The sequence below is a fragment of the Tachyglossus aculeatus genome, chromosome 17, assembly GCF_015852505.1.
Source record: "Tachyglossus aculeatus isolate mTacAcu1 chromosome 17, mTacAcu1.pri, whole genome shotgun sequence".
Classification (NCBI taxonomy): Eukaryota; Metazoa; Chordata; class Mammalia; order Monotremata; family Tachyglossidae; genus Tachyglossus; species Tachyglossus aculeatus.
In genome coordinates, this window is record NC_052082.1 from 10,705,942 (window position 1) to 10,732,044 (window position 26,103).

At 50.5% G+C, this 26,103-nt stretch overlaps 1 protein-coding gene across 2 annotated transcripts in view; it reads left to right on the forward strand.

Moving 5' to 3' along the window:
- The first annotated feature begins 12,749 nt into the window (after positions 1-12,749).
- ART3 (ADP-ribosyltransferase 3 (inactive)) overlaps positions 12,750-26,103 on the forward strand; it is a 38,951-nt gene continuing 25,597 nt past the window's right edge. Inside the window, exons 1-2 of one of the 2 annotated variants that reach the window (XM_038759409.1) lie at positions 12,750-12,835; positions 18,651-18,728. In XM_038759409.1, the coding sequence (XP_038615337.1) occupies positions 18,657-18,728 (72 nt within the window). In that variant the 5' untranslated portion in view covers positions 12,750-12,835; positions 18,651-18,656. Of the gene's footprint in view, positions 12,836-17,752; positions 17,778-18,650; positions 18,729-26,103 lie in introns of those variants that run through there. The other variant, XM_038759408.1, reaches the window with a different exon arrangement.

Consider the following 26,103-nt stretch of genomic DNA (forward strand, 5'->3'; position numbering starts at 1 on the left):
CGAGGATGGGAGATCAGAGAGAAGGCTAGTGCAGTAGTCCAGACGGGATAGGATGAGAGCTTGAATGAGCAGGGTAGCGGTTTGGATGGAGAGGAAAGGGCGGATCTTGGCAATGTTGCGGAGCTGAGACCGGCAGGTTTTGGTGACGGCTTGGATGTGAGGGGTGAATGAGAGAGCGGAGTCGAGGATGACACCAAGGTTGCGGGCTTGTGAGACGGGAAGGATGGTAGTGCCGTCAACAGAGATGGGAAAGTCAGGGAGAGGACAAGGTTTGGGAGGGAAGACAAGGAGCTCAGTATTCGACATGTTGAGCTTTAGGTGGCGGGCGGACATCCAGATGGAGATGTCCTGAAGGCAGGAGGAGATGCGAGCCCGGAGGGAGGGGGAGAGAGCAGGGGCAGAGATGGCGATCTGGGTGTCATCAGCGTAGAGATGATAGTTGAAGCCGTGGGAGCGAATGAGGTCACCAAGGGAGTGAGTGTATACTGAGAACAGAAGGGGACCAAGCACTGAACCTTGGGGAACCCCCACAGTAAGGGGATGGGAGGGGGAGGAGGAGCCTGCAAAAGAGACTGAGAAAGAACGACCGGAGAGATAAGAGGAGAACCAGGAGAGGACGGAGTCTGTGAAGCCAAGGTCAGATAACGTGTGGAGGAGAAGGGGGTGGTCCACAGTGTCAAAGGCAGCTGAGAGGTCGAGGAGGATTAGGACAGAATATGAGCCGTTGGATTTGGCAAGCAGGAGGTCATTGGTGACCTTTGAGAGCGCAGTTTCCGTGGAATGAAGGGGATGGAAGCCAGACTGGAGGGGGTCGAGGAGAGAGTTGTTGTTGAGGAATTCTAGGCAGCGCGTGTAGACAACTCGTTCAAGGAGTTTGGAAAGGAATGGTAGGAGGGATATGGGACGATAACTAGAAGGTGAGGTGGGGTCAAGAGAGGGTTTTTTTAGGATGGGAGAGACATGGGCATGTTTGAAGGCAGAGGGGAAGGAACCAGTGGAGAGTGAGCGGTTGAAGATGGAAGTTAAGGAGGGGAGAAGGGATGGAGCGAGAGATTTCATAAGATGAGAGGGAATGGGGTCAGAAGCACAGGTGGCCGGAGTAGCACTTGAGAGGAGGGAGGAGAGTTCCTCTGAGGATACCGCTGGGAAGGATGGGAGAGTAGCAGAGAGTGTTGAGAGCCGGGGGGTTGGAGAAAGGGGGGAAGAGACTTTGGGGAGGTCGGACCTGATGGATTTAATTTTGTTAATGAAGTAGGAGGCCAGATCGTTGGGGGTGAGGGAAGGAGGAGGGGGAGGAACCGGGGGCCTGAGAAGGGAGTTGAATGTACGGAAGAGCTGGCGGGGGTGATGGGCATGGGTGTCAATAAGGGAGGAGAAATAGTTTTGTCTGGCAGAAGAGAGGGCTGAGTTAAGGCAGGAAAGGATAAACTTGAAGTGAACGAGGTTGGCATGGTGTTTAGACTTTCGCCAGCAGCGTTCGGCAGCTCGAGCATAAGAGCGAAGGAGGCGGACAGTGGCAGTGATCCAGGGCTGTGGGTTAGTGGTGCGAGAGCGGCGAAGGGAAAGGGGAGCGAGCGAGTCTAGCTGAGTGGAAAGGGTAGAGTTGAGAGCAGTAATCTGATCATCAAGACTGGGTAGAGAGGAGAGGGCGGCGAGGTGGGGTGTGAGGCGCTCCGAAAGATGGGTGGGGTCCAGAGAGCGGAGATCTCTGTGAGGGAGTAATACGGATTTACAGGGGAAAGGAGTGTGAGTGAGGAGGCAGGTGAGAAGATTATGATCAGAGAGAGGGATCACAGAGTTGGTGAGGGTGGACACAGTGCAGCGGTGGGAGATGATGAGGTCGAGGGTATGACCAAGTTGGTGAGTGGGTGAGGTGGGGTGGAGGAAGAGGTTGGCAGCGTCAAGGAGAGATAGAAGGCGGGCAGCAGAGGAGTCGTTAGGGATATCCATGTGGATATTGAAGTCTCCGAGGATCAGAGTGGGCATGGAGAAGGAGAGAAGGAATATGAGGAAGGGGTCAAAGTCGTTAAAGAAGTTGGAAGTGGGGCCCGGAGGGCGGTAGATGACGGCTACAAGAATCTGGAGGGGGTGGTAGAGGCGAATAATGTGGGCTTCAAAGGAAGGGAAGGAAAGGGAAGGGGGAGGAGGGATAGTGCGAAAGCGACATTGGGGGGCGAGAAGGAAACCGACACCTCCTCCTTTTCCGGTGAGTCTGGGGGAGTGGGAGAAGAAGAGGCCTGCACTGCAGAGAGCAGCAGAAGAGACCGTGTCATCCGGCGACAGCCATGTTTCAGTTAGGGCGAGGAGGAGTAGAGAACTGGAAAGGAAAAGGTCCAGGATGAAAGGGATCTTACTTAAAACGGAGCGGGGGTTCCAGAGGCCACACTTGGCATCAGCTGTCGAGGGAGGGGAGGGAGGGGGAAGGGTGCGAGGGGTGGGGAGGGTTTGGATTGGGATGAGTTGGCGGGGGCCTGGGCGGGGAGAGTGGGAAGGGGGGGTGGCGATGGGAAAGGAGAACTGGGATGGGGTGGGGGCGGGGAGAAGGGGAGGAGGGGGGGCCGGGAGGGAGAAGCGGAGGACCTGCGCTGGTACAGAGGAATCCTTGGTAGGGGTTGAGGGGGAGCGGTCTTGGTGGGTGAGAGGGAGGGAAACAGCTGGGTGGGAGAGGGGAAGGGGAAGGTGAGGAATGGGAATGGCAGTTGGGAGCAAGGGAACTGAAAGTTCATGGTGAGGTCAGCAGGGCGAGTGACAGTACCGCGGGGGGTTAACAATTGAGATGCAGAAGCAATAAAACAGTAGCAATGATAAAAGTAGGCGATGGCATCACAGGGTGTAGTTGAGCAATCAATATGCTATGGCAATAATAGAATTGGCAGACAATGATGCCACAGAGAGCAGATACAAACTATTAAGAGCTGGAGTAGGGTGGGCCAGTTAAGGGGGGTCAGGGAGCAGAGATACCTGGGGAGGGGAGCCAACAGTCAACTAGCATGGGAGGGCTGAGGAGGTGGGAATGAGGTTGTCGTTAATGGAACATGTAACATGGTGCTAACATGGTGTTAACAAGGTGCTAACAAGGGCTTTTTACCTGGGGGCGGGCGGGGGGAGAGTCAGTCAGGACCGGACCGGGAAGGGGGGGGGGATGAGGGGCACTTTACGGAAGGCCTCCGAAGTGGGGGGGTGGAAGCAGGGGGGGCGTCCGTGGGGGCGCTGAGATGGCGGGAGGGCAGGCGGCCGGGCCTCTCGGGAACGGAGTCCCGGGCGTCAATGGCGGCGCTCTGAGGAGAGGAGCCTTCCGGGAGCAGCAAGGCCTCGCGGTGTGATGGCGGGCGGGCCTCTCGGGAACGGAGTCCCGGGCAGCGTGTCCTACTGCGTAGGGTACAGGCCTGGGATTCAGAAGGTCATGGGTTCTAATCCTGGCTCTGCCACTTGTCTTCTGTGTGACCTTGGGCAAGTCACTTCACAATCTGGGCCTCAGTTCCCTCCTCTGTAAAATGGGGTTGAGACTGTCAACCCCACATGGGACAGGGACTGTGTCCAACCCGATTTGCTTGTAATAGTAATAATAATGATGGCATTTGTTAAGCGCTTACTATGTGCCAAGCACTGTTCTAAGCGCCGGGGGGGATACATGGTGATCAGGTTGTCCCACGTGGGGCTCACAGTCCTCATCCCCATTTTCCAGGTGAGGGAACTGAGGCTCAGAGAAGTTAAGTCAATTGTCCAAGGTCACACAGCTGACAAATGGCGGAGCCGGGATTAATAATAATAATAATAATAACAATAATAATGGCATTTATTAAATGCTTACTATGTGCAAAGCACAGTTCTAAGCAGTGGGGAGGTTACAAGGTGATCAGGTTGTCCCACAAGGGGCTCACAGTCTTAATCCCCGTTTTACAGATGAAGCCACTGAGGCACGAGAAGTGAAATGACTTGCCCAAAGTCACACAGCTGACAGTTGGCAGAGCCGGGATTTGAACCCATGACCTCTGACTCCAAAGCCCGGGCTCTTTCCACTGAGCCATACTGCTTGTATCCACCCCAGCGCCTAGTACAGTGCCTGATGCATAGTAAGCATTTAACAAATACCACAGTTAGTATTATTGTTATGCTCAAAGCACTTAGGTACTTTCCAATCAATCAATCGTATTTATTGAGCGCTTACTGTGTGCAGAGCACTGGACTAAGCGCTTGGGAAGTACAAGTTGGCAACATAGAGAGACGGTCCCTACCCAACAGTGGGCTAGTGGCTGAATTTTACTGCTGACCGCTGAGAGCCTGCCAACAAACCCTGGCGCCTGAGATAACCCTGTCTGAGGATCAAGATGCCAGTGTCAGCGACTGTAATGAGCACCTAGGGGAGGGGAGGAGAAAGAGGGCTCAGTGGAAAGAGCCCGGGCTTGGGAGTCAGAGGTCATGGGTTCTAATCCTGACTCCGCCACTCAGCTGTGTGACTTTGGGCAAGTCACTTCACTTCTCTGGGCCTCAGTTCCCTCATCTGGAAAATGGGGATGAAGACCGTGAGCCCCCCGTGGGACAACCTGATCACCTTGTAACCTCCCCAGTGCTTAGAACAGTGCTTTGCACCTAGTAAGCGTTTAATAAATGTCATCATTATTATTATTATTCTCTGTGCCTCAGTTCCCTCATCTGTAAAATGGGGATGAAGACTGTGAGCCCCCCGTGGGACAAACTGATCACCTTGTGACCTCCCCACCGCTTAGAACAGTGCTTTGCACCTAGTAAGCGCTTAATAAATATCATCATTATTATTATTATTCTCTGTGCCTCAGTTTCCTCATCTGTAAAATGGGGACTAAGACTGTGAGCCTCCCGTGGGACAACCTGATCACCTTGTAACCTCCCCGGTGCTTAGAACAGTGCTTTGCACCTAGTAAGCGCTTAATAAATGCCGTCATTATTATTATTATTCTCTGTGCCTCAGTTCCCTCATCTGTAAAATGGGGACTAAGACTGTGAGCCCCCCGTGGGACAACCCGATCACCTTGTAACCACCCCAGCGCTTAGAATGGTGCTTGGCACACAGTAAGCGCTTAACAAATGCCATTATTATTATTATTATTCTCTGTGCCTCAGTTCCCTCATCTGTAAAACGGGGATGAAGACTGTGAGTCCCCCGTGGGACAACCTGATCTCCTTGTAACCTCCCCACCGCTTAGAACTGTGCTTGGCACCTAGTAAGCACTTAATAAATGTCATCATTATTAGTATTATTCTCTGTGCCTCAGTTCCCTCATCGGTAAAACGGGGATTAAGACTGTGAGCGTCCCGTGGGACAACCTCATCACCTTGTAACCTCCCCAGCTCTTAGAACAGTGCTTTGCACCTAGTAAGCGCTTAATAAATGTCATCATTATTATTATTATTCTCTGTGCCTCAATTCCCTCATCTGTAAAATGGGGATTAAGACTGTGAGCCCCATGTGGGACCACCTGATTACCTTGTATCCCCCCCAGCGCTTTGAATGATGCTTGGCACACAGTAAGCACTTAACAAATGCCATCATTACTATAAAAAGGGGTATAAATTGTAGCCTAAAATGTGTCTTGTGGGGGGTCTTAGGCCGCTCACCTCCCGCGGTGTGGTGTTTGACCATTCTGCAGAATAAAATTTGGAGACCGTCCGAACCACTGACCATGCGGAGCAATCAATCAATCAATCAATCGTACTTATTGAGCGCTTACTGTGTGCAGAGCACTGTACTAAGCGCTTGGGAAGTCCAAGTTGGCAACATCTAGAGCCGGTCCCTACCCAACAGCGTGCTCACAGTCTAGAAGGGGGAGACCGAGAACAAAACGAAACATATTAACGAAATAAAATAAATAGAATAAATATGTACAAATAAAATAAATAAATATGATTATCTTGTATCTACCCCAGCGCTGAGAACGGTATTTGACTCATAGTAAGTGTTTAACAAATACAGAGAAGCACAGAGAATAATAGAGAAGCAGCGTGGCTCAGTGGAAAGAGCCCGGGCTTTGGAGTCGGAGCTCATGGGTTCAAATCCCGGATCCCCCCCTTATCAGCTGTGTGACTTTGGGCAAGTCACTTCAATTCCCTGGGCCTCAGTTCCCTCATCTGTAAAATGGGGATGAAGACTGTGAGCCCCCCGTGGGACAACCTGATCACTTTGTAACCTGAACGGTGCTTTGCACATAGGAAGAGCTTAATAAATGCCGTTTAAAAAAATACGATTATTACTATTATTTATTTATGTTAATGTCTGTCTCCCCCTCTAAAGCATAAGCTCGTTGTGGGCAGGGAATATCTCTATGAACTCTGTTGTGGTGTACCTGCCCATTCATTCATTCATTCATTCATTCACTCAATTGTCTTTTAGACTGTGAGCCCACTGTTGGGTAGGGACTGTCTCTATATATTGCCAACTTGTACTTCCCAAGCGGTTAGTACAGTGCTCTGCACACAGGAAGCGCTCAATACATATGATTGATTGATTGATTGATTGATTGAGTGCTTACTTAGAGAAGCAGCGTGGCTCAGTGGAAAAGAACACGGGCTTGGGAGTCAGAGGTCATGGGTTCAAATCCCGGCTCCGCCAATTGCCAGCTGTGTGACTTTAGGCAAGTCGCTTAACTTCTCTGGGCCTCAGTTACCTCATCTGTAAAATGGGGATTAAGACTGTGAGCCCCCCGTGGGACAACCTGATCACCTTGTAACCTTCCCAGCGCTTAGAACAGTGCTTTGCACATAGTAAGCGCCTAATAAATGTCATTATCATTATTATTATTATTATTACTAAGCGTTTGGGAAGTACAAGTTGGCAACATATAGAGACGGTCCCTACCCAACGGTGGGCTCACAGTCTAGAACCATTCAATAAATACTACTGATTGATTCACTCTCAATAAATACTACTGATTGATTCACACTCAATAAATACTATTGATTGGTTCACCCCGGCCTGAAAGTGTTGAGTCTTTTTCCCCAGCTGGCTTCGGTTTCCATCACTAGATGTCTGCTTCGCTCCCCTCCCTGGGCAGTCTTGGACTTGGTCGGAGATCAGGCGGCCTGAAAGCCGCCCTGTCTGTCCCCTCTCTGGCTCGCACGCTGCGTTCACACTGCATAATAATAATAATAATAATAATAATAATAATAATAATAATAATAATAATAGCATTGGCTAACCACTTACTATGTGCCAAGCACTGTTCTAAGCACTGGGGGGGGGATACAAGTTGATCAGGTTGTCCCACATGGGGCACACAGTCTTCATCCATCTCCGCCAATTAGCTCTGCCAATTAGCTGTGTGACTTTGGGCAAGTCACTTCACTTCTCTGGGCCTCAGTTCCCTCATGGGGATGAAGACTGTGAGCCCCGCCCGTGGGACAACCTGATCATCTTGTAACCTCTCCAGCGCTTAGAACAGTGCTCTGCAAATAGTAAGCGCTTAATAAATGCCATCATTATTCATCCCCGTTTTACAGATAATAATAATAATAATAATCGGCATTTGTTAAGCGCTTATTATGTGCAAAGCACTGTTCTAAGCACTGGGGAGGATACAGGGTGATCAGGTTGTCCCACGTGGGGCTCACAGTCTTCATCCCCCTTTTACAGATAATAATAATAATAATAATAATAATAATAATAATCAGCATTTGTTAAACGCTTACTATGTGCAAAGCACTGTTCTAAGCGCTGGGGAGGATACAGGGTGATCAGGTTGTCCCACGTGGGGCTTACAGTCTTCATCCCCATTTTACAGATGAGGTCACTGAGGCCCAGAGAAGTTAAGTGACTTGCCCAAGATCACACAGCAGACATGTGGCGGAGTCGGGATTCGAACCCATGACCTCTGACTCCAAAGCCCGGGCTCTTTCCACTGAGCCACGCTGCTTCTAGATGAGAGAACTGAGGCTCAGAGAAGTGAAGTGACTTGCCCAAGGTCCCACATGCTCACTGCATGCAAACTGAGTCCCCGCGGCCTAGGTATCATTCATTCATTCAATCGTATTTATTGAGCGCTTACTGTGTGCAGAGCACTGTATTAAGCTCTTGGGAAGTCCAAGTTGGCAACATCTAGAGACGGTCCCTACCCAACAGCGGGCTCACAGTCTAGAAGGGGGAGGCGAGGCAGCAAGGCAGCGAGGAGAATCAATCAATCAATCAATCGTATTTATTGAGTGCTTACTGTGTGCAGAGCACTGTACTAAGCGCTTGGGAAGTACAAGTTGGCAGCATATAGAGACGGTCCCTACCCAACAGTGGGCTCACAGTCTAAAAGGGGGAGACGGAGAACAAAACCAAACATACTAACAAAATAGAGAGCCGGCCTGAGAGTCAGGAGGCCGTGGATTCTAATCCTGACGATTCTAATCCCGGCTCCGCCACTTGTCTGCTGGGTGACCTTGGAAGGGTCACTTCACTTCTCTAGGCCTCAGTTATCTCATCTGTAAAATGGGGATCGAGACTGTGAGCCCCACGTGAGTCAGGGACTGTGTCCAACCCAATTAGCCCGTATCCACCCCATCACTGAGTACAGGGCCTCACCCCTACTAGGCGCTTAACAAATCCCATGGTCATTAATTATTATTCTTATTAAGGGCCTGCCCAGTGATGATGCCTAAAGGCATTAAGGGCTGGGGCTCGCTCGACGCATATAGAGGGGTGTCCCGGGAGGATGGAGGGGATGAGGGTGTGTGGGGGGAGGGCTCTGTCGGAGCTGCTCGGGGGTCAGGGGGCGAAGGCAGGAATTCGAAACAAGACACTGCTGGCCCGGAAAGCTGGCCACCTCCTGCCCTGGGTGGAGGCCGCCTGACAGGTGGAAGCTGGCTGCTTCTCCGCTTTGGCCCGGGACCCCAATTTCGGGCTCCAGGAATCCCCTTGGCCTCCGGCATTCACGCCAAGATGCCGCAGGCCTGAATTCCAGCTGTCGGCTTAGCTCGGAAGGGCATTCGTTGAGTGCTTGCAAAGTGGCCTTGCCCGGCCTGGTCGGGCTCCAGGGACGGTTCCTGCTGCCAGGCCACCTTACACCCTCACTCAGCCTGCTCAAGGCAGGGCCCACAACAGCCCCAACTCCCCCTACCCTCACGCCTGCCCACCTGCCCACCTGCCCTTCCCCTCTTCCGTACTTCCTTCCCTTCTCCCGCCTTTCTTCCCCTCCCCTTCCTTCCTTCTCTTCCTTCCCCTCTACATCCTCCCATTCTCCTTCCTTCCTTCTCCTCTCCTTCCTTCCCTCCCCTCTCCTTCCTTCCCCCTCTTTCCTTCCCCTTCCTTCCTTCCTTCCCCCTCCTTCCTCCCCTTCTCCTTTCTTCCCCTCCCCTTCCTTCCTTCTCTTCCTTCCCCTCTACATCCTCCCCTTCTCCTTCCTTCCTTCCCCTCTCCTTCCTCCCTTTCCTTCCCCTCTCCTTTCTTTCCTCCTCTCTCCTTCCTTCCTCCTCCCTTCCCCTTCCTTCCTCCTCCCTTCCCCTTTCTTTCCTTCCTTCCTTCCCTTCTCCCTCCTTCCTTCCCCACTCCTTTCCTTCCTCCCTCCTTCCTTCCACACCCTCTTCCTTCCCTCTTCTCTCCTTCCTTCCCCTCTCCCTCCTTCCATCCCTTTTCCTTCATCCCTTTCTTTCCCCCTCCCTCCTTCCACCCCTTTTCCTTCGTCCCTTTCTTTCCCTCTCCCTCCTTCCTTACCCTCTCCTTTCTTCCTTCCTGTTTCTTTCCTTCCTTTCTTCCTCTCTCCCTCCTTCCTTCTGTCCCCTCTTCCTTCCCTCCTCTATCTCCTTCCTTCCTTCCCTTCTCCCTCCTTCCCTCCTTTTCCTTCCTCCCTTTCTTTCCCTCCCCCTCCTTCCTCCTCTTCTCCCTCCCCCTCCTTCCTTCTCTTCTCCCTCCTTCCTTCCCTTTTTCCTTCCCCTCTCCACCCTTCCCTTCTCCTCCCTCCGTCCCGGAGGGGAGTGGCCTGTCTGTAGGGGCGTGACCATCATTGGTTATAATTATTAATGATGGCGTTTGTTAAGTGCTTACTATGTTTAAAGCACTGTTCTAAGCTCTGGGGGGATACGAGGTGATCAGGTTGTCCCACATGGGGCTCCCAGTCTTCATCCCCATTTGACCGATGAGGGACCAGAGGCACGGAGAGGTTAAGTGACTCGTCCAAAGTCACACCGGTGACAAGTGGTGGAGCCAGGATTAGAACCCATGACCTCTGGCTCCCAAGCCCGTGCTCTTTCCATTGAGCCATGCTGCTTCTCTGTTCGTTATATTATTATTATATATAATTATCTATGTAATGATCTATTATTGTAATAGGTAATGATTATTATTACCTAGATAATAATCTGTGTTATTATTATTATTATAAGAACACAGATCCCTCCAACTTCCAGGCCCATGCTCTATCCACTAGTCCACCCTGGCTTCTCTTTAATGCCACTCCAGGGGCAGTGCCCTCACTCCTTGCGATAGCTAGCGAAGTCCACTTTTTTAATGGCATTTATTAAGCGCTATGTGCAAAGCACTGTTCTAAGCGCTGGGGAGGTTACAAGGTGATCAGGTTGTCCCACGGGGGGCTCACAGTCAATCCCCATTTTACAGATGAGGGAACTGAGGCCCAGAGAAGTTAAGTGACTTGCCCAAAGTCACGCAGCTGACAATTGGTGGAGCCGGGATTTGAACCCATGACTGCTGACTCCAAAGCTCATGTTCTTTCCACTGAGCCACGCTGCTGCTTCACTTCATACCCTGAGCCCCTTCTAGGACGGTTCGATCGTTCCTTCAGGCCGTGTAATACAAAATAAACTGTATTCCAGACCACTACGGTGTGTCTTAGTGGGTAGAGCCCGAGCCTTTTAGTCAGAAGGATCTGTTCTAATCCCCGCTCTGCCCCTTGTCTGCTGTGTGACCTTGGACGAGTCACTTCACTTCTCTGGGCCTCAGTTCCCTCATCTGGAAAATGACTATTAAGACTTGTGAGCCCCACATCGGACAATCTGATTACCTTGTACCTAACCCAGCGCTTAGAACAGTGCTTGGCATATAGTAAGCACTTAACAAATATCATTATTTTAAGCTCTTAGTACAGTGCTCTGCACACAGTAAGCGCTCAATAAATCCAATTGAAAGAATGAATGTGGGACATGGACTGTGTCCAACCTGATTAGAACTTAGAGCAGTGCTTGGTACATAGTAAGCATTCTAGACTGGGAGCCCGTTGTTGGGTAGGGACCGTCTCTATATGTTGCTGACTTGTAATTAATTAATGATGGCATTTATTGAGCGCTTACTATGTGCAAAGCACTGTTCTAAGCGCTGGGTAGGTTACAAGTTGATCAGGTTGTCCCATGGGGGCTCACAGTCTTCATCCCCATTTTACAGATGAGGGAACTGAGGCCCCAGAGAATAATAATGATGGTATTTATTAAGCGCTTACTATGTGCAAAGCACTGTTCTAAGTGCTGGGGAGGTTACAAGGTGATCAGGTTGTCCCGCGGGGGGCTCACAGTTTTAATCCCCACTTTCCAGATGAGGGAACTGAGGCCCAGAGAAGTTAAGTGCCTTGCCCAGAGTCACACAGCTGATAATTTTCGTAGCCGGGGTTTGAACCCATGACCTCTGACTCCAAAGCCCAGGCTCGTTCCACTGAGCCACGCTGCTTCTCTAAGTGAAGTGACTTGCCCAAAGTCACACAGCTGACAACTGGCGGAGCTTGGGGCTTGTCCTTCCCAAGCGCTTAGTCCAGTGCTCTGCACACAGTAAGCGCTCAATAAATACGATTGAACGAATGAATGAATTTTTAAAGTACCATAATTATCCAAGGAGTCGCTCTGGATGGGAAACAATTCGAGGGCATTTGAAGAAGAGTCGGGGATGGAGGGGCAGAGGCTAATATATCAGCCTCAGTCCTGGGCTTCCTCTCGCCCCCCCCCGCCCCGGACCCAGCTAATCCTTGGGACCTGGGGAGGGAGTGGGAGGAAAGGTCCAATCTGCCCCCACATCCCGATACCCATCCTCATCATCATCATCAATCGTATTTATTGAGCGCTTACTGTGTGCAGAGCACTGTACTAAGCGCTTGGGAAGTACAAGTTGGCAACATCTAGAGACAGTCCCTACCCAACAGTGGGCTCACAGTCTAAAAGGGGGAGACAGAGAACAAAACCAAACATACTAACAAAATAAATAGAATAGATATGTACAAGTAAAATAAATAAATAGAGTAACAAATATGTAGAAACATATATACATATATACAGGTGCTGTGGGGAAGGGAAGGAGGTAAGATGGGGGGTGGAGAGGGGGACGAGGGGGAGAGGAAGGAAGGGGCTCAGTCTGGGAAGGCCTCCTGGAGGAGGTGAGCTCTCAGCAGGGCCTTGAAGGGAGGAAGAGAGCTAGCTTGGCAGATGGGCAGAGGGAGGGCATTCCAGGCCCGGGGGAGGACGTGGGCCGGGGGTCGATGGCGGGACAGGCGAGAGCGAGGTACGGTGAGGACGAGGTACGGTGAGGACGAGGTAAGGTGAGGGCAGAGGGCTCTGGGCACTGAGCTGGGCGCTCTGGTGGCTGGACTCTGTGTACAGTGCCCTGGGCTCTGGGCATCGCCTGTCTGGCCCTCCCTCCCCCCACGCCCGGCCCAGAGCACAGCCTGTGCCCGGAGAGATGCCAGGCCACGCTAGGCCCGGGTATAAATAGCCGGGCCGCCGAGCGGGCCGCCTTCCAGGAGCCGCCTCCGGGGGTGTCTATAAAAAGCCCGCCCCCCACCCCCACCACGTCTACAACATCCCAGCCCACCAGGACTGCCCCCCTGTCCTCGACGGGCACGGCTCCGGCCCTCCAGCTTGCTGCCCAACCTTTGGACTGGCGGGGAAGGTGGGTGCCCTCCTCTGCCCCGGGGGATTCTGGTTGGGGGGGGGGAGTGAGGGATTCTGGTTGGAGCTGGGGGGGTTCCTCCTGCGTCTGGGAGCCTGGAGGAGGGTCCCCTCCTTTTGGGGGGCTCCCTCCGGGTACATGAGGCTGGGGGTGGTGGAGGGGAGCGACCCCGGGTCTGTAAACCTCTTGGGTGCTTTGTGTGTCTGGGAGGCTGCGGGGAGGGTCTCCTGGGTCTATGGGACTCTGGAGGAGGGTCACCCCAAGTCTGTGACACTCTTGGGATTTCCCCTGTCTGGGAGGCTGGGAGGAGGGTCTCCCGGGTCTGCGGGACTCTGGAGGGGGGTCACCCCAAGTCTGTGACACTCTTGGGTTTTTCCCTGTCTGTGAGGGTGGGAGGAGGGTCTCCTAGGTCTGTGGGGCTCTGGAGGAGGGTCACCCCAGGTCTGTGACACTCTTGAGTTTTCCCTTGTCTGGGAGGCTATGGGGAGGGTCTCCTAGGTCTGTGGGGCTCTGGAGGAGGGTCACCCCAAGTCTGTGACACTCTTGGGATTTCCCCTGTCTGGGAGGGTGGGAGGAGGGTCTCCTGGGTCTGTGGGGCTCTGGAGGGAGGTCACCCCAAGTCTGTGACACTCTTGGGTTTTCCCTTGTCTGGGAGGCTGCGGGGAGGGTCTCCTGGGCCTGTGGGACTCTGGAGGAGGGTCACCCCAAGTCTGTGACACTCTTGGGTTCTCCCCTGTCTGGGAGGCTGGGAGGAGGGTCTCCTGGGTCTGTGGGGCTCTGGAGGAGGGTCACCCCAAGTCTGTGACACTCTTGGGTTTTCCCCTGTCTGGGAGGCTGGGAGGTGGGTCTCCTGGGTCTGTGGGGCTCTGGAGGAGGGTCACCCCAAGTCTGTGACACTCTTGAGTTTTCCCTTGTCTGGGAGGCTGCGGGGAGGGTCTCCTAGGTCTGTGGGGCTCTGGAGGAGGGTCACCCCAGGTCTGTGACACTCTTGGGATTTCCCCTGTCTGGGAGGGTGGGAGGAGGGTCTCCTGGGTCTGTGGGGCTCTGGAGGAAGGTCACCCCAAGTCTGTGACACTCTTGGGTTTTCCCTTGTCTGGGAGGCTGCGGGGAGGGTCTCCTGGGCCTGTGGGACTCTGGAGGAGGGTCACCCCAAGTCTGTGACACTCTTGGGTTCTCCCCTGTCTGGGAGGCTGGGAGGAGGGTCTCCTGGGTCTGTGGGGCTCTGGAGGAGGGTCACCCCAAGTCTGTGACACTCTTGGGTTTTCCCCTGTCTGGGAGGGTGAGAGGAGGGTCTCCTGGGTCTGTGTGGCTCTGGAGGGGGGTCACCCCAAGTCTGTGACACTCTTGGGTTTTCTCCTGTCTGGGAAGGTGAGAGGAGGGTCTCCTGGGTCTGTGGGGCTCTGGAGGGGGGTCACCCCAAGTCTGTGACACTCTTGGGTTTTCTCCTCTCTGGGAGGGTCTCCTGGGTCTGTGGCGCTCTGGAGGAGGGTCCTCCGTGTCTGTGAGATGCTTCAGAAGGGTCCCCCCGAGGCTGAGGGACCCTGGCAGAGGGTCCCCCTGAGGGTGAGGCCTGCAGTCATGGTTGCAGTGACCCGTTCCTTCCCAGTGAAACAGTTGATCGGGTTTGGCGGGGGCCGGGTGGGCCTGTGTGTGTTTGTGTATGTGTGTCAGGGGCCTGTTGACTTGGCCTGGGCTCCCAGGAGGCTGATGAAGAGAGGGCACGGGGTGGGAGGGGAGAGCTCAGAGGGTTGTGGAATTCCCGGGAATAGGGGGAGGCGGGGGCCGGGGACCGGCTCCCGACAGATTCCTCCCGCCCCACCCTCAGGAACAAGCCAGCCAATGGCCCCGGCTTTGCCCTCAAACTTCCCTCCCTTCCCAGGCATGTTTTCTGGGGCCCAGTCCCCCAAATAGCCCCTCGATTTCCCCTCCCCTCTGCACCCCCACGCGGCTCAACCTGGGCCCTGAGATTCCTGGGCCTGCGGCAGGACTGGCTAACTAGCCCTTCCCTTTGCTTGCCAGCCTCTGCAGCCCTCTGACCCTCCCTCAACATAATAATAATAACAATAATAATAATAGTAATAATAATAATAATAATAATAATAATAATAATGGCATTTGTTAAGCGCTTACTATGTGCCAAGCGCTGTTCTAAGCACGGGGGGGGGGGGGGGGCGGGGGCGGATACAAGGTGATCAGGTTGTCCCACCTGGGGCTCATGGTCTTCATCCCCATTTTCTAGATGAGGTCACTGAGGCCCAGAGAATAATAATAATAATAATGGCATTTATTAAGCGCTTTCTATGTGCAAAGCACTGTTCTAAACACTGGGGAGATTACAAGGTGATCAGGTTGTCCCACGGGGGGCTCACAGTATTAATCCCCAGTTTTACAGATGAGGGAACTGAGGCACAGAGAAGTTAAGTGACTTGCCCAAAGTCACCCAGCTGACAAGTGGCAGAGTCTTGATTAGAACCCACGACCTCTGACTCTCAAGCCCGGGCTCTTTCCACTGAGCCACACTGCTTCTAAAATAATAGTGATGGCATTTGCTAAGCGCTTACTCTGTGCCAAGCACTGTTCTAAGCACTGGGGGAGATACAAGGTTGTTCCACGTGGGGCTAACAGTCTTAGTCCCCATTTTCCAGATGAGGTCACTGAGGCCCAGAGAAGTGAAGTGACTTGCCCAAAGGCACACAGCAGACAAGTGGTAGAGCCGGGATTAGAACCCATGACCCCTGACTTTCAAGCCCGGGCTCTTTCCACTGAGCCATGCTGCTTCTAAAATAATAGTGATGGTATTTGCTAAGTGCTTACTATGTGCCAAGCACTGTTCTAAGCGCTGAGGTAGATACAAGGTTGTCCCACGTGGGGCTAACAGTCTTAGTCCCCATTTTAGAGATGAGGGAACTGAGGCCCAGAGAAGTGAAGTGACTTGCCCAAAGGCACACAGCAGACAAGTGGTAGAGCCGGGATTAGAACCCACGACCCCTGACTCTCAAGCCCGGGCTCTTTCCACTGAGCCACGCTGCTTCTAAAATAATAGTGATGGTATTTGCTCAGCACTTACTATGTGCCAAGCACTGTTCTAAGCGCTGGGGTAGATACAAGGTTGTTCCACGTGGGGCTAACAGTCTTAGTCCCCATTTTCCAGATGAGGTCACTAAGGCCCAGAGAAGTGAAGTGACTTGCCCAAAGGCACACAGCAGACAAGTGGCAGAGCCGGGATTAGAACCCACGACCCCTGACTCTCAAGCCCGGGTTCTTTCCACTGAGCCACGCTGCTTCTAAAATAATAGTGATGGTATTTGCTAAGCGCTTACTATGTGCCAAGCACTGTTCTGAGTGCTGGGGTAGATACAAGGTTGTCCCACGTGGGGCTAACAGTCTTAGTTCCCATTTTAGAGATGAGGGAACTGAGGCCCAGAGAAGTGAAGCGCCTTGCCCAAAGTCACCCAGCTGACAAGTGGCAGAGTCAGGATTCGAACCCATGACCTCTGACTCTCAAGCCCGGGGCTCTTTCCACTAATCCACTCTGCTTCCCATAGGAACATGGAAACCAAAGCAACTCCCTGACCCTTCTCTCCTCTCCTAGACCCTCCCCCAGCCCTGCCCCTGCTTACTAAGCGCTTACTATGTGCCTGGCACTGTATTAAGCACTGGGGTGGAGACGAGCAAATTGGGGTTGGACGCAGCCCCTGCCCCGCGTGGGGCTCACACTCTCCATTCCCATTTGACAGATGAGGGAACTGAGGCCCAGAGAAGTGAAGTGACTGGCCCAAAGTCACACAGCAGACAAGTGCTCAGCACACCATAAGCACTCAATAAACACGATTGACTTCTAGACTGTGAGCCCGCTGTTGGGTAGGGATTGTTTCTATGTGTTGCCGACTTGTACTTCCCAAGCGCTTAGTACATCATCATCATCATCATCATCAATCGCATTTATTGAGCGCTTACTGTGTGCAGCGCACTGTACTAAGCGCTTGGGAAGTACAAGTTGGCAACATATAGAGACAGTCCCTACCCAACAGTGGGCTCACAGTCTAAAAGGGGGAGAGTACAGTGCTCTGCACACAGAAAGCACTCAATAAATACGATTGATTGATTGACTGACTGAGAGGCAAGTGGCAGGGCAGGGATTAGAACCCACAACCTTCTGACGTTCAGATCCGCGCATTATCCATTATTCCGTGTTGCTTCCGCCAATGGTGAAACCGAATTAGCAGACACGTTCCCTGCCCTCGACGAGTTTCCAGTCCTGCCCCTTTCCTCTGACTCCAGTCCTGGGATGATTTGCCGGCGTTTGGTGGGGTCGGAAGCTGGGCTACATCTCCCCAGGGTCCGGAGTCCCCCCTCCTGTTCAGAGCCAGCCTCCTCCTCTTTATTTTCATTAAGCGTTTACTACTACTACTACTACTACTACTACTACTACTACACTACTACTACTACTACTACTACTACTACTACTAATGATGGTATTTGTTAAGCGCTTACTATGTGCCAAGCCCTGTTCTAAGCACTGTGGGGGATACAAAGTGATCAGGTTGTCCCACGTGGGGCTCACGGTCTTCATCCCCATTTTACAGATGAGGAAACTGAGGCTCCCTCCTTCCCCTCCCCCCCGTCCTCCCCGCCTTACCTCCTTCACCTCCCCACAGCACCTGGATATATATATCAGTCCAGTGCTCTGCACACAGTAAGTGCTCAATAAATACGATTGAATGAATAAATGCCATTATGATTATTATCAGTGCTTAGAACAGTGCTTTGCACATAGTAAGCGCTTAATTCTATTTATTCTATTTATTTTATTTTGTTAATATGTTTTGTTTTGTCGTCTGTCTCCCCCATTCTAGACTGGGAGCCCGCTGTTGGGTAGGGACCGTCTCTATATGCTGCCAACTTGGACTTCCCAAGCGCTTAGTCCAGTGCTCTGCCCACAGTAAGCACTCAATAAATACGATTGAATGAATGGATGAATGAATATATCTATTTATTTTATTTGTACATATTTATTCTATTTATTTTATTTTGTTAATGTGTTTTTTGTTTTGTTGTCCATCTTCTCCTTCTAGACGGTGAGCCTGCTGTTGGGTAGGGACCGTCTCTAGATGTTGCCGACTTGTACTTCCCAAGCGCTTAGTCCAGTGCTCTGCACACAGTAAGCGCTCAATAAATACGATTGAATGAATGAATGAATGAATGAGGCCCAGAGAAGTGAAGTGACTCACCCAAAGTCACCCAGCCGACAAGTGGCGGAGGAGGGATTAGAACCCATGACCTCTGATTCTCAAGCCCGGGCTCTTGCCACTATGTGTGAGGCACTGGACTAAGCGCTGGGTTAGAGAAGCAGCGTGGCTCAGCGGAAAGAGCCCGGGCTTTGGAGTCAGAGGTCATGGGTTCAAATCCCGGCTCCACCAATTGTCAGCTGTTTGACTTTGGGCAAGTCACTTCACTTCTCTGGGCCTCAGTTCCCTCATCTGTAAAATGGGGATGAAGACTGTGAGCGCCCCCGTGGGACAACCTGATCACCTTGTAACCTCCCCAGCGCTTAGAACAGTGCTTTGCACACAGTAAGTGCTTCATAAATGCCATCATTATTATTATTATCCAACCTAATCAGGTTGGATGCAGACCCTGTCCCCCATGGGGCTCACAGTCTTCATCCCCATTTGACAGATGAGGTGACTGAGGCCCAGAGAAGTTAAGTGATTTGCCCAAGGTCGCACAGCAGACAAGCGGCGGAGCCGGGATTAGAACCTACCCTGCGACATTCTCCCTGGGCTTCTGTGATGGGATTCCTTCTCTGCTTTAGGCGCGGATGATGAAGACGAGACGTCTCGAGATGGTTCGGGCTCTGCTGGCCGGGGCCATCCTGGTGGGAATCTTCCAGGTAGGAGAATAATAATAATAATAATAATAATAATAATAATAATAATAATAATAATAATAATAATGGCATTTATTAAGCACTTACTATGTGCAAAGCACTGTTCTAGGCGCTGGGGAGGTTACAAGGTGATCAGGTTGTCCCGCGGGGGGCTCAAAGTCTTCATCCCCATTTTCCAGATGAGGGAACTGAGGCTCAGAGAAGTGAAGTGACTCGCCCAAAGTCACCCAGCTGACAAGTGGCGGAGCCGGGATTAGAACCCATGATCTCTGACTCCAAAGCCCGGGCTCTTTCCACTGAGCCACGCTGCTTCAACATATGTTGTCCGTCTCCCCCTTCTAGACTGTGAGCCCGCTGTTGGGTAGGGACCGTCTCTATATGTTGCCAACTTGGACTTCCCAAGCGCTTAGTACAGTGCTCTGCACACAGTAAGCGCTCAATAAATACGATTGAATGAATGAATGAATCTGTAACTTTATTTATTTTTACCGATGTCTGTCTCCCCAGCCCAGACTGTAAGCTCACCGTGGGCAGGGAATGTCTCTGTTTATTGTCATCATGAATCATATTTATTGAGCGCTTACTGTGTGCAGAGCACTGGACTAAGCGCTTAATTGTCTTTAATTGTCTTATCTACTAAGCGCTTTATTATCGTATTGTCTTATTCATTCATTCAGTCGTATTTATTGAGCGCTTGCTGTGTGCAGAGCACTGTACTAAGCGCTTGGGAAGTCCAAGTTGGCAACATATAGAGACGGTCCCTACCCAACAGCGGGCTCACAGTCTAGAAAGCTCTCCCAAGAGCTTAGTACAGTGCTCTGGACACAGTGAGCGCTCAGTATGGATATATGTTTGTACGTATTTATTACTCTATTTATTTTACTTGTACATATTTATTCTATTTATTTTATTTGGTTAATAGGTTTGGTTTTGTTGTCTGTCTCCCCCTTCTAGACTGTGAGCCCGCTGTTGGGTAGGGACCGTCTCTAGATGTTGCCAACTTGGACTTCCCAAGCGCTTAGTCCAGTGCTCTGCACACAGTAAGCGCTCAATAAATACGATTGAATGAATGAATATGATTGAATGAGACAGATGGAGAGGCCCAGACTAGGCCGGAGGCGGGAGGTTGGCCGCCCCTTCGGCCTCGGCCGAAAACCCGGAGCCAGAAAAAAAGGGCAAGGGTGAGGAAAGAGGGAGAGGGTGAGAGAGGGCGGGGGCAGACGTGGGTGAGGAAAGAGGAGGACGAGCGGGACAGAGGGTGGGGAGAGAGGGAGAGGGCAAATAATAATAATAATAATAATAATAATAATAATAATGATGGCATTTATTAAGCGCTTACTACGTGCAAAGCACTGTTCTAAGCGCTGGAGAGGTTACAAGGTGATCAACAACTTAATAATAATAATAATGATGGCATTTATTAAGTGCTTATTATGTGCCAAGCACTGTTCTAAGCACTGGGGAGGTTACAAGGTGATCAGGTTGTCCCACGGGGGGACAACTTAATAATAATAATAATGGCATTTATTAACAATTTACTATGTGCAAAGCACTGTTCTAAGCGCTGGGGAGGTTACAAGGTGATCAGGTTGTCCCACAGGGGGGCAACTTAATAATAATAATAATGACATTTATTAAGCACTTACTATGTGCAAAGCACTGTTCTAAGCACTGGGGAGGTTACAAGGTGATCAGGTTGTCCCACAGGGGGGCAGCTTAATAATAATAATGACATTTATTAAGCACTTACTATGTGCAAAGCACTGTTCTAAGCGCTGGGGAGGTTACAAGGTGATCAGGTTGTCCCACGGGGGGGTTCAGTCTTCATCCCCATTTTCCAGATGAGGGAACTGAGGCCCAGAGAAGTGAAGTGACTCGCCCAAAGTCACACAGCTGACAATTGGCAGAGGTGGGATTTGAACCCACGACCTCTGACTCCAAAGCCCGTTGTATCCAAAGCCCTACTGAGAGCTCACCTCCTCCAGGAGGCCTTCCCACACTGAGCCCCCTCCTTCCTCTCCCCCCTGCCTTACCTCCTTCCCCTCCCCACAGCACCTCTATATATGTATATATGTTTGTACGGATTTATTACTCCATTTACTTATTTGTACATATTTATTCTATTTATTTTATTTTGTTAACATGTCTTGTTTTGGTGTCCGTCTCCCCCTTCTAGCCCGTGAGCCCGCTGTTGGGTAGGGACCGTCTCTATCAGTCGCCGACTTGTACATCCCAAGCGCTTAGTCCAGTGCTCTGCACACAGTAAGCGCTCAATAAATACGATTGAATGAATGAATGAACGAATGAATCCACCCCAGCGCTGAGTAGTGTCTGGCAACCAGTAAGTGCTTACCAAATACCATAATGATTATGATTTATTAGGGAGCGGAGGGACCCCACTGGGTGGAGAGAGAAAAGATGGGAGGGGAGAGAGGGGGGAAAATGAGTCAGGGAGGGCCGAGGCTGGGCAACAGATAGTCCGGGTTACACAACCTTGTTGGCTTCCTTCGTGCCCTCTCCTGGGGTCTGATTATCTCCGGGGGTCCGGGGCTGGGCGGCCTTCAAGATAGGACCACTCGAGTCCTGAAGATCTTTCTGTTTCTAATTTGCTGAGCGCTTACTATGTCCCAGAGACTGAAGTAGACGCTGGGGTAGTTAGAAGCTAATTCATTCGTTCATTCGATCGTATTTATTGAGCGCTGACTGTGTGCAGGGCACTGGACTAAGAGCTTGGGAATCAATCAATCAATCAATCGTATTTATTGAGCGCTTACTGTGTGCCGAGCACTGCACTAAGCGCTTGGGAAGTCCAAGTTGGCAACATATAGAGACGGTCCCTACCCAACGGCGGGCTCACAGTCTAGAAGGGGGAGAGAGGGAACAAAACCAAACATACTAACAAAATAAAATAAATAGAATAGATATGTACAAGTAAAATAAGTAAATAAATAGAGTAATAAATATGTACAAGTCAATCAATCAATCGTATTTATTGAGCGCTTACTGTGTGCAGAGCGCTGGACTAAGCTCTTGGGAAGTACAAGTTGGCAACATATTCATTCATTCATTCATTCAATCGTATTTATTGAACATTTACTGTGAGCAGAGCACCGGACTAAGCGCTTGGGAAGTCCAAGTTGGCAACATATTCATTCATTCATTCATTCAATCGTATTTATTGAGCGCTTACTGTGTGCAGAGCGCCGGACTAAGCGCTTGGGAAGTACAAGTTGGCAACATATTCATTCATTCATTCAATCAATCGTATTTATTGAGCGCTTACTGTGAGCAGAGCACTGGACTAAGAGCTTGGGAAGTACAAGTTGGCAACATATTCATTCATTCAATCGCATTTATTGAGTGCTTACTGTGTGCAGAGCACTGAACTAAGCGCTTGGGAAGTACAAGTTGGCAACATATTCATTCATTCATTCAATCGTATTTATTGAGCGCTTACTGTGTGCAGAGCACTGGACTAAGCGCTTGGGAAGTACAAGTTGGCAACATATTCATTCATTTATTCAATCGTATTTATTGAGCGCTTACTGTGTGCAGAGCACCGGACTAAGCGCTTGGGAAGTACAAGTTGGCAACATATTCATTCATTCATTCAATCGTATTTATGGAGCGCTTACTGTGTGCAGAGCACTGGACTAAGCGCTTGGAAAGTCCAAGTCAGCAACATATAGGGATGGTCCCTACCCGACAGCGGGCTCACAGTTTAGAAGGGGGAGACAGATGACAAAACAAAACATATTAACAAAATAAAATAAATAGATTAGTAAATATGTACAAGTAAAATAGAGTAATAAATCTGTCCAAACATCTATCCAGGTGCTGTGGGGAGGGGAAGGAGGTAGGGCCAGGGGGACGATGGGGAGGAGGAGAGGAAAAAGGGGGCTCAGTGTGGGAAGGCCTCCTGGAGGAGGTGAGCTCTCAGTAGGGCTTTGAAGGGATTCATTCAATCAATCGTATTTACTGTGTGCAGAGCACTGTACTAAGCGCTTGGGAAGTCCAATTCAGCAGCATATAGAGGCGGTCCCTACCCAGCAACGGGCTCACAGTCTAGAAGGGCTAGACAGACCACAAAACAAGTAGCCAGGCATCAATAACATCCAAATAAATTCATTCATTCATTCGTATTGACTAAGCGCTTACTGTGTGCAGAGCACTGTACTAAGCGCTTGGGGAGTACAATTCGGAAACATATAGAGATGGTCCCTACCCAACAACGGGCTCACAGTCTAGAAGGGGGAGACAGACAACAAAACAAGTAGCCAGGCATCAATAACATCAAAATAAATTCATTCGTATTGACTAAGCGCTTACTGTGTGCAGAGCACTGTACTAAGCGCTTGGAAAATACAATTCAGCAACATATAGAGACGGTCCCTACCCAACAACGGGCTCACAGACTAGAAGGGGCAGACAGACAACAAAACAAGTAGCTAGGCATCAACAGCGCTTAGAACAGTGCTTTGCACTTAGTAAGCGCTTAATAAATGCCACTAAAAACCAGCATCAAAATAAATTCATTCATTCAATCGTATTCATCGAGCACTTACTGTGTGCAAAGCAGCGTGGCTCAGTGGAAAGAGCCCGGGCTTTGGAGTCAGAGGTCATGGGTTCAAATCCCGGCTCCGGCAACTGCCAGCTGTGTGACTTTGGGCAAGTCACTTCTCCGGGCCTCAGTTCCCTCATCTGGAAAATGGGGATGAAGACTGTGAGCCCTATGTGGGACAACCCGATCACCTTGTAACCTCCCCAGCGCTTAGAATAGTGCTTTGCACATAGTAAGCGCTTAATAAATGCCATCATCATCATCACTGTACTAAGCAGCAACAGATGGAGACAATCCCTACCCAACAACAGGCTCATGGTCTACAAGGGGGAATAACAGACAACAAAACAGGTGGTGGAAAGAGCCCGGGCTTTGTTGTCAGAGGTCATGGGTTCAAATCCCGACCCCGGCAACTGCCAGCTGTGTGGCTTTGGGCAGGTCACTTCACGTCTCTGGGCCTCAGTTCCCTCATCTGGAAAATGGGGATGAAGACTGGGAGCTCCCCGTGGGGCAACCCGATCACCTTGTAACCTCCCCAGCGCTTAGATCAGTGCTTTGCACATAGTAAGCGCTTAATAAATGCCATCATCATCATCTTCCAGACTGTGAGCCCACTGTTGGGTAGGGACCGTCTCTATCTGTTGCCAACTTGGACTTCCCAAGCGCTTAGTACAGTGCTCTGCCCACAGTAAGCGCTCAATAAATACGATTGAATGAATGAATGAATCATCATCATCATCATCACTGTACTAAGCAGCAACAGATGGAAACAATCCCTACCCAACAACGGATTCATGGTCTAGAAGGGGGAACAACAGACAACAAAACAAGTAGCTAGGCATCAAAAGCATCAAAATAAATTCATTCATTGTTGTATTGATTGAGCGCTTACTGTGTGCAGAGCACTGTACTAAGCGCTTGGGAAGTACAGTTCAGCAACAAATAGAGACGGTCCCTAATCAGGTTGGGCACAGTCCGTGTTCCACATGAGGCTCACAGTCTAAATCCCCATTCATCCATTCATTCAATCGTATTTATTGAGCACTTACTATGTGCAGAGCACTGTACTAAGCGCTTGGGAAGTCCAAGTTGGCAACATAGAGAGATGGTCCCTACCCAACACCGGGCTCATGGTCTAGAAGGGGGAAATTATACAGATGAAATATATGGTGAGGTTCAGAGAAATGAAGGGACTCGCCCAAGGCCACACCGCAGACAAGTGGCGGAGCTGGGATTAGAACCCATGACCAATGAGAAGCAGCGGGGCTCGGTGGAAAGAGCCCGGGCTTTGGAGTCGGAGGTCACGGGTTCAAATCCCGTCTCCGCCAATTGTCACCTGGGTGACTTTGGGCCAGTCACTTCACTTCTTCGGGCCTCAGTGACCTCATCTGGAAAATGGGGATTAAGTGTGTGAGCCCCACGTGGGACAACTTGATTAGCTTGTATCTGCCCCAGCGCTTAGAACAGTGCTTTGCACATAGTAAGCGCTTAATAAATGCCATTATTATTATTATTCATTCATTCAATCATATTTATTGAGCGCTTACTGTGTGCAGAGCACTGTACTAAGCGCTTGGGAAGTCCAAGTTGGCAACATATAGAGACGGTCCCTACCCAACAGCGGGCTCCTCTGGGCCTCAGTGACCTCATCTGGAAAATGGGGATGAAGACTGTGAGCCCCCCATGGGACAACCTGATCACCTTGTAACCTCCCCAGCGCTTAGATCAGTGCTTGGCACATAGTAAGCCCTTAATAAATGCCATCATTATTATTATTATGACCTTCATACTCCCAGGCCTGTGCTCTATCCATTATAAGAATAATGGTATCTGTTAAGCGCTTACTATGTGCCAAGCACTGTTCTAAACACTGCTCTAAACATTGAGCACTTATTATGTACAAATCACTGGACTAAGTGCTTGGAAAGTACAATTCAGCAACAAATAGAGAGGGTTCCCTACCCAACAATTCATTCATTCATTCAATCGTATTTATTCATTCATTCAATCGTATTTATTGAGCGTTTACTGCAGGCAGAGCACTGGACTAAGCGCTTGGGAAGCACAATTCGGCAACAAATGGAGACGGTCCCTACCCAACAATGGGCTCATAGTCTAGAAGGGTGAGACAGCCAACGAAACAAAACAAGGAGCCAGGTGTCAATAGCATCAAAATTAATTAATTCATTCATTCGTGTTGACTGAGCGCTTCCTGTGTGCAGAGCACTGTACTAAGCGCTTGGAAAGTCCAATTCGGCAACAGATAGAGACGGTCCCTACCCAACAATGGGCTCACAGTCTAGAAGGGGGAGACAGACAACGAAACAAAACAAAGAGCCAGGTGTCAATAATATCAAAATTAATTAATTCATTCATTCGTATTGACTGAGCGCTTCCTGTGTGCAGAGCACTGTACTAAGCGCTTGGAAAGTCCAATTCGGCAACAGATAGAGACGGTCCCTACCCAACAACGGGCTCACAGTCTAGAAGTGGGGGAAGACGGACAACGAAACAAGAAGCCGGGCATCAACAGCATCAAAATAAAATCATTCATTCAATCGTATTCATTGAGCACTTACTGTGTGCAGAGCACTGTACTAAGCAGTAACAGATAGAGACGATCCCTACCCAACAACAGGCTCATGGTTTAGACAACGGACAACAAAACAAGTAGCTAGGCATCAAAAGCATCAAAATAAATTCATTCAATCGTATTGATTGAGCGCTAACTGTGTGCAGAGCACTGTACTAAGCAGCAACAGATAGAGATGGTCCCTACCCAACAACGGGCTCACGGTTTAGAAGAGGGGACAACGG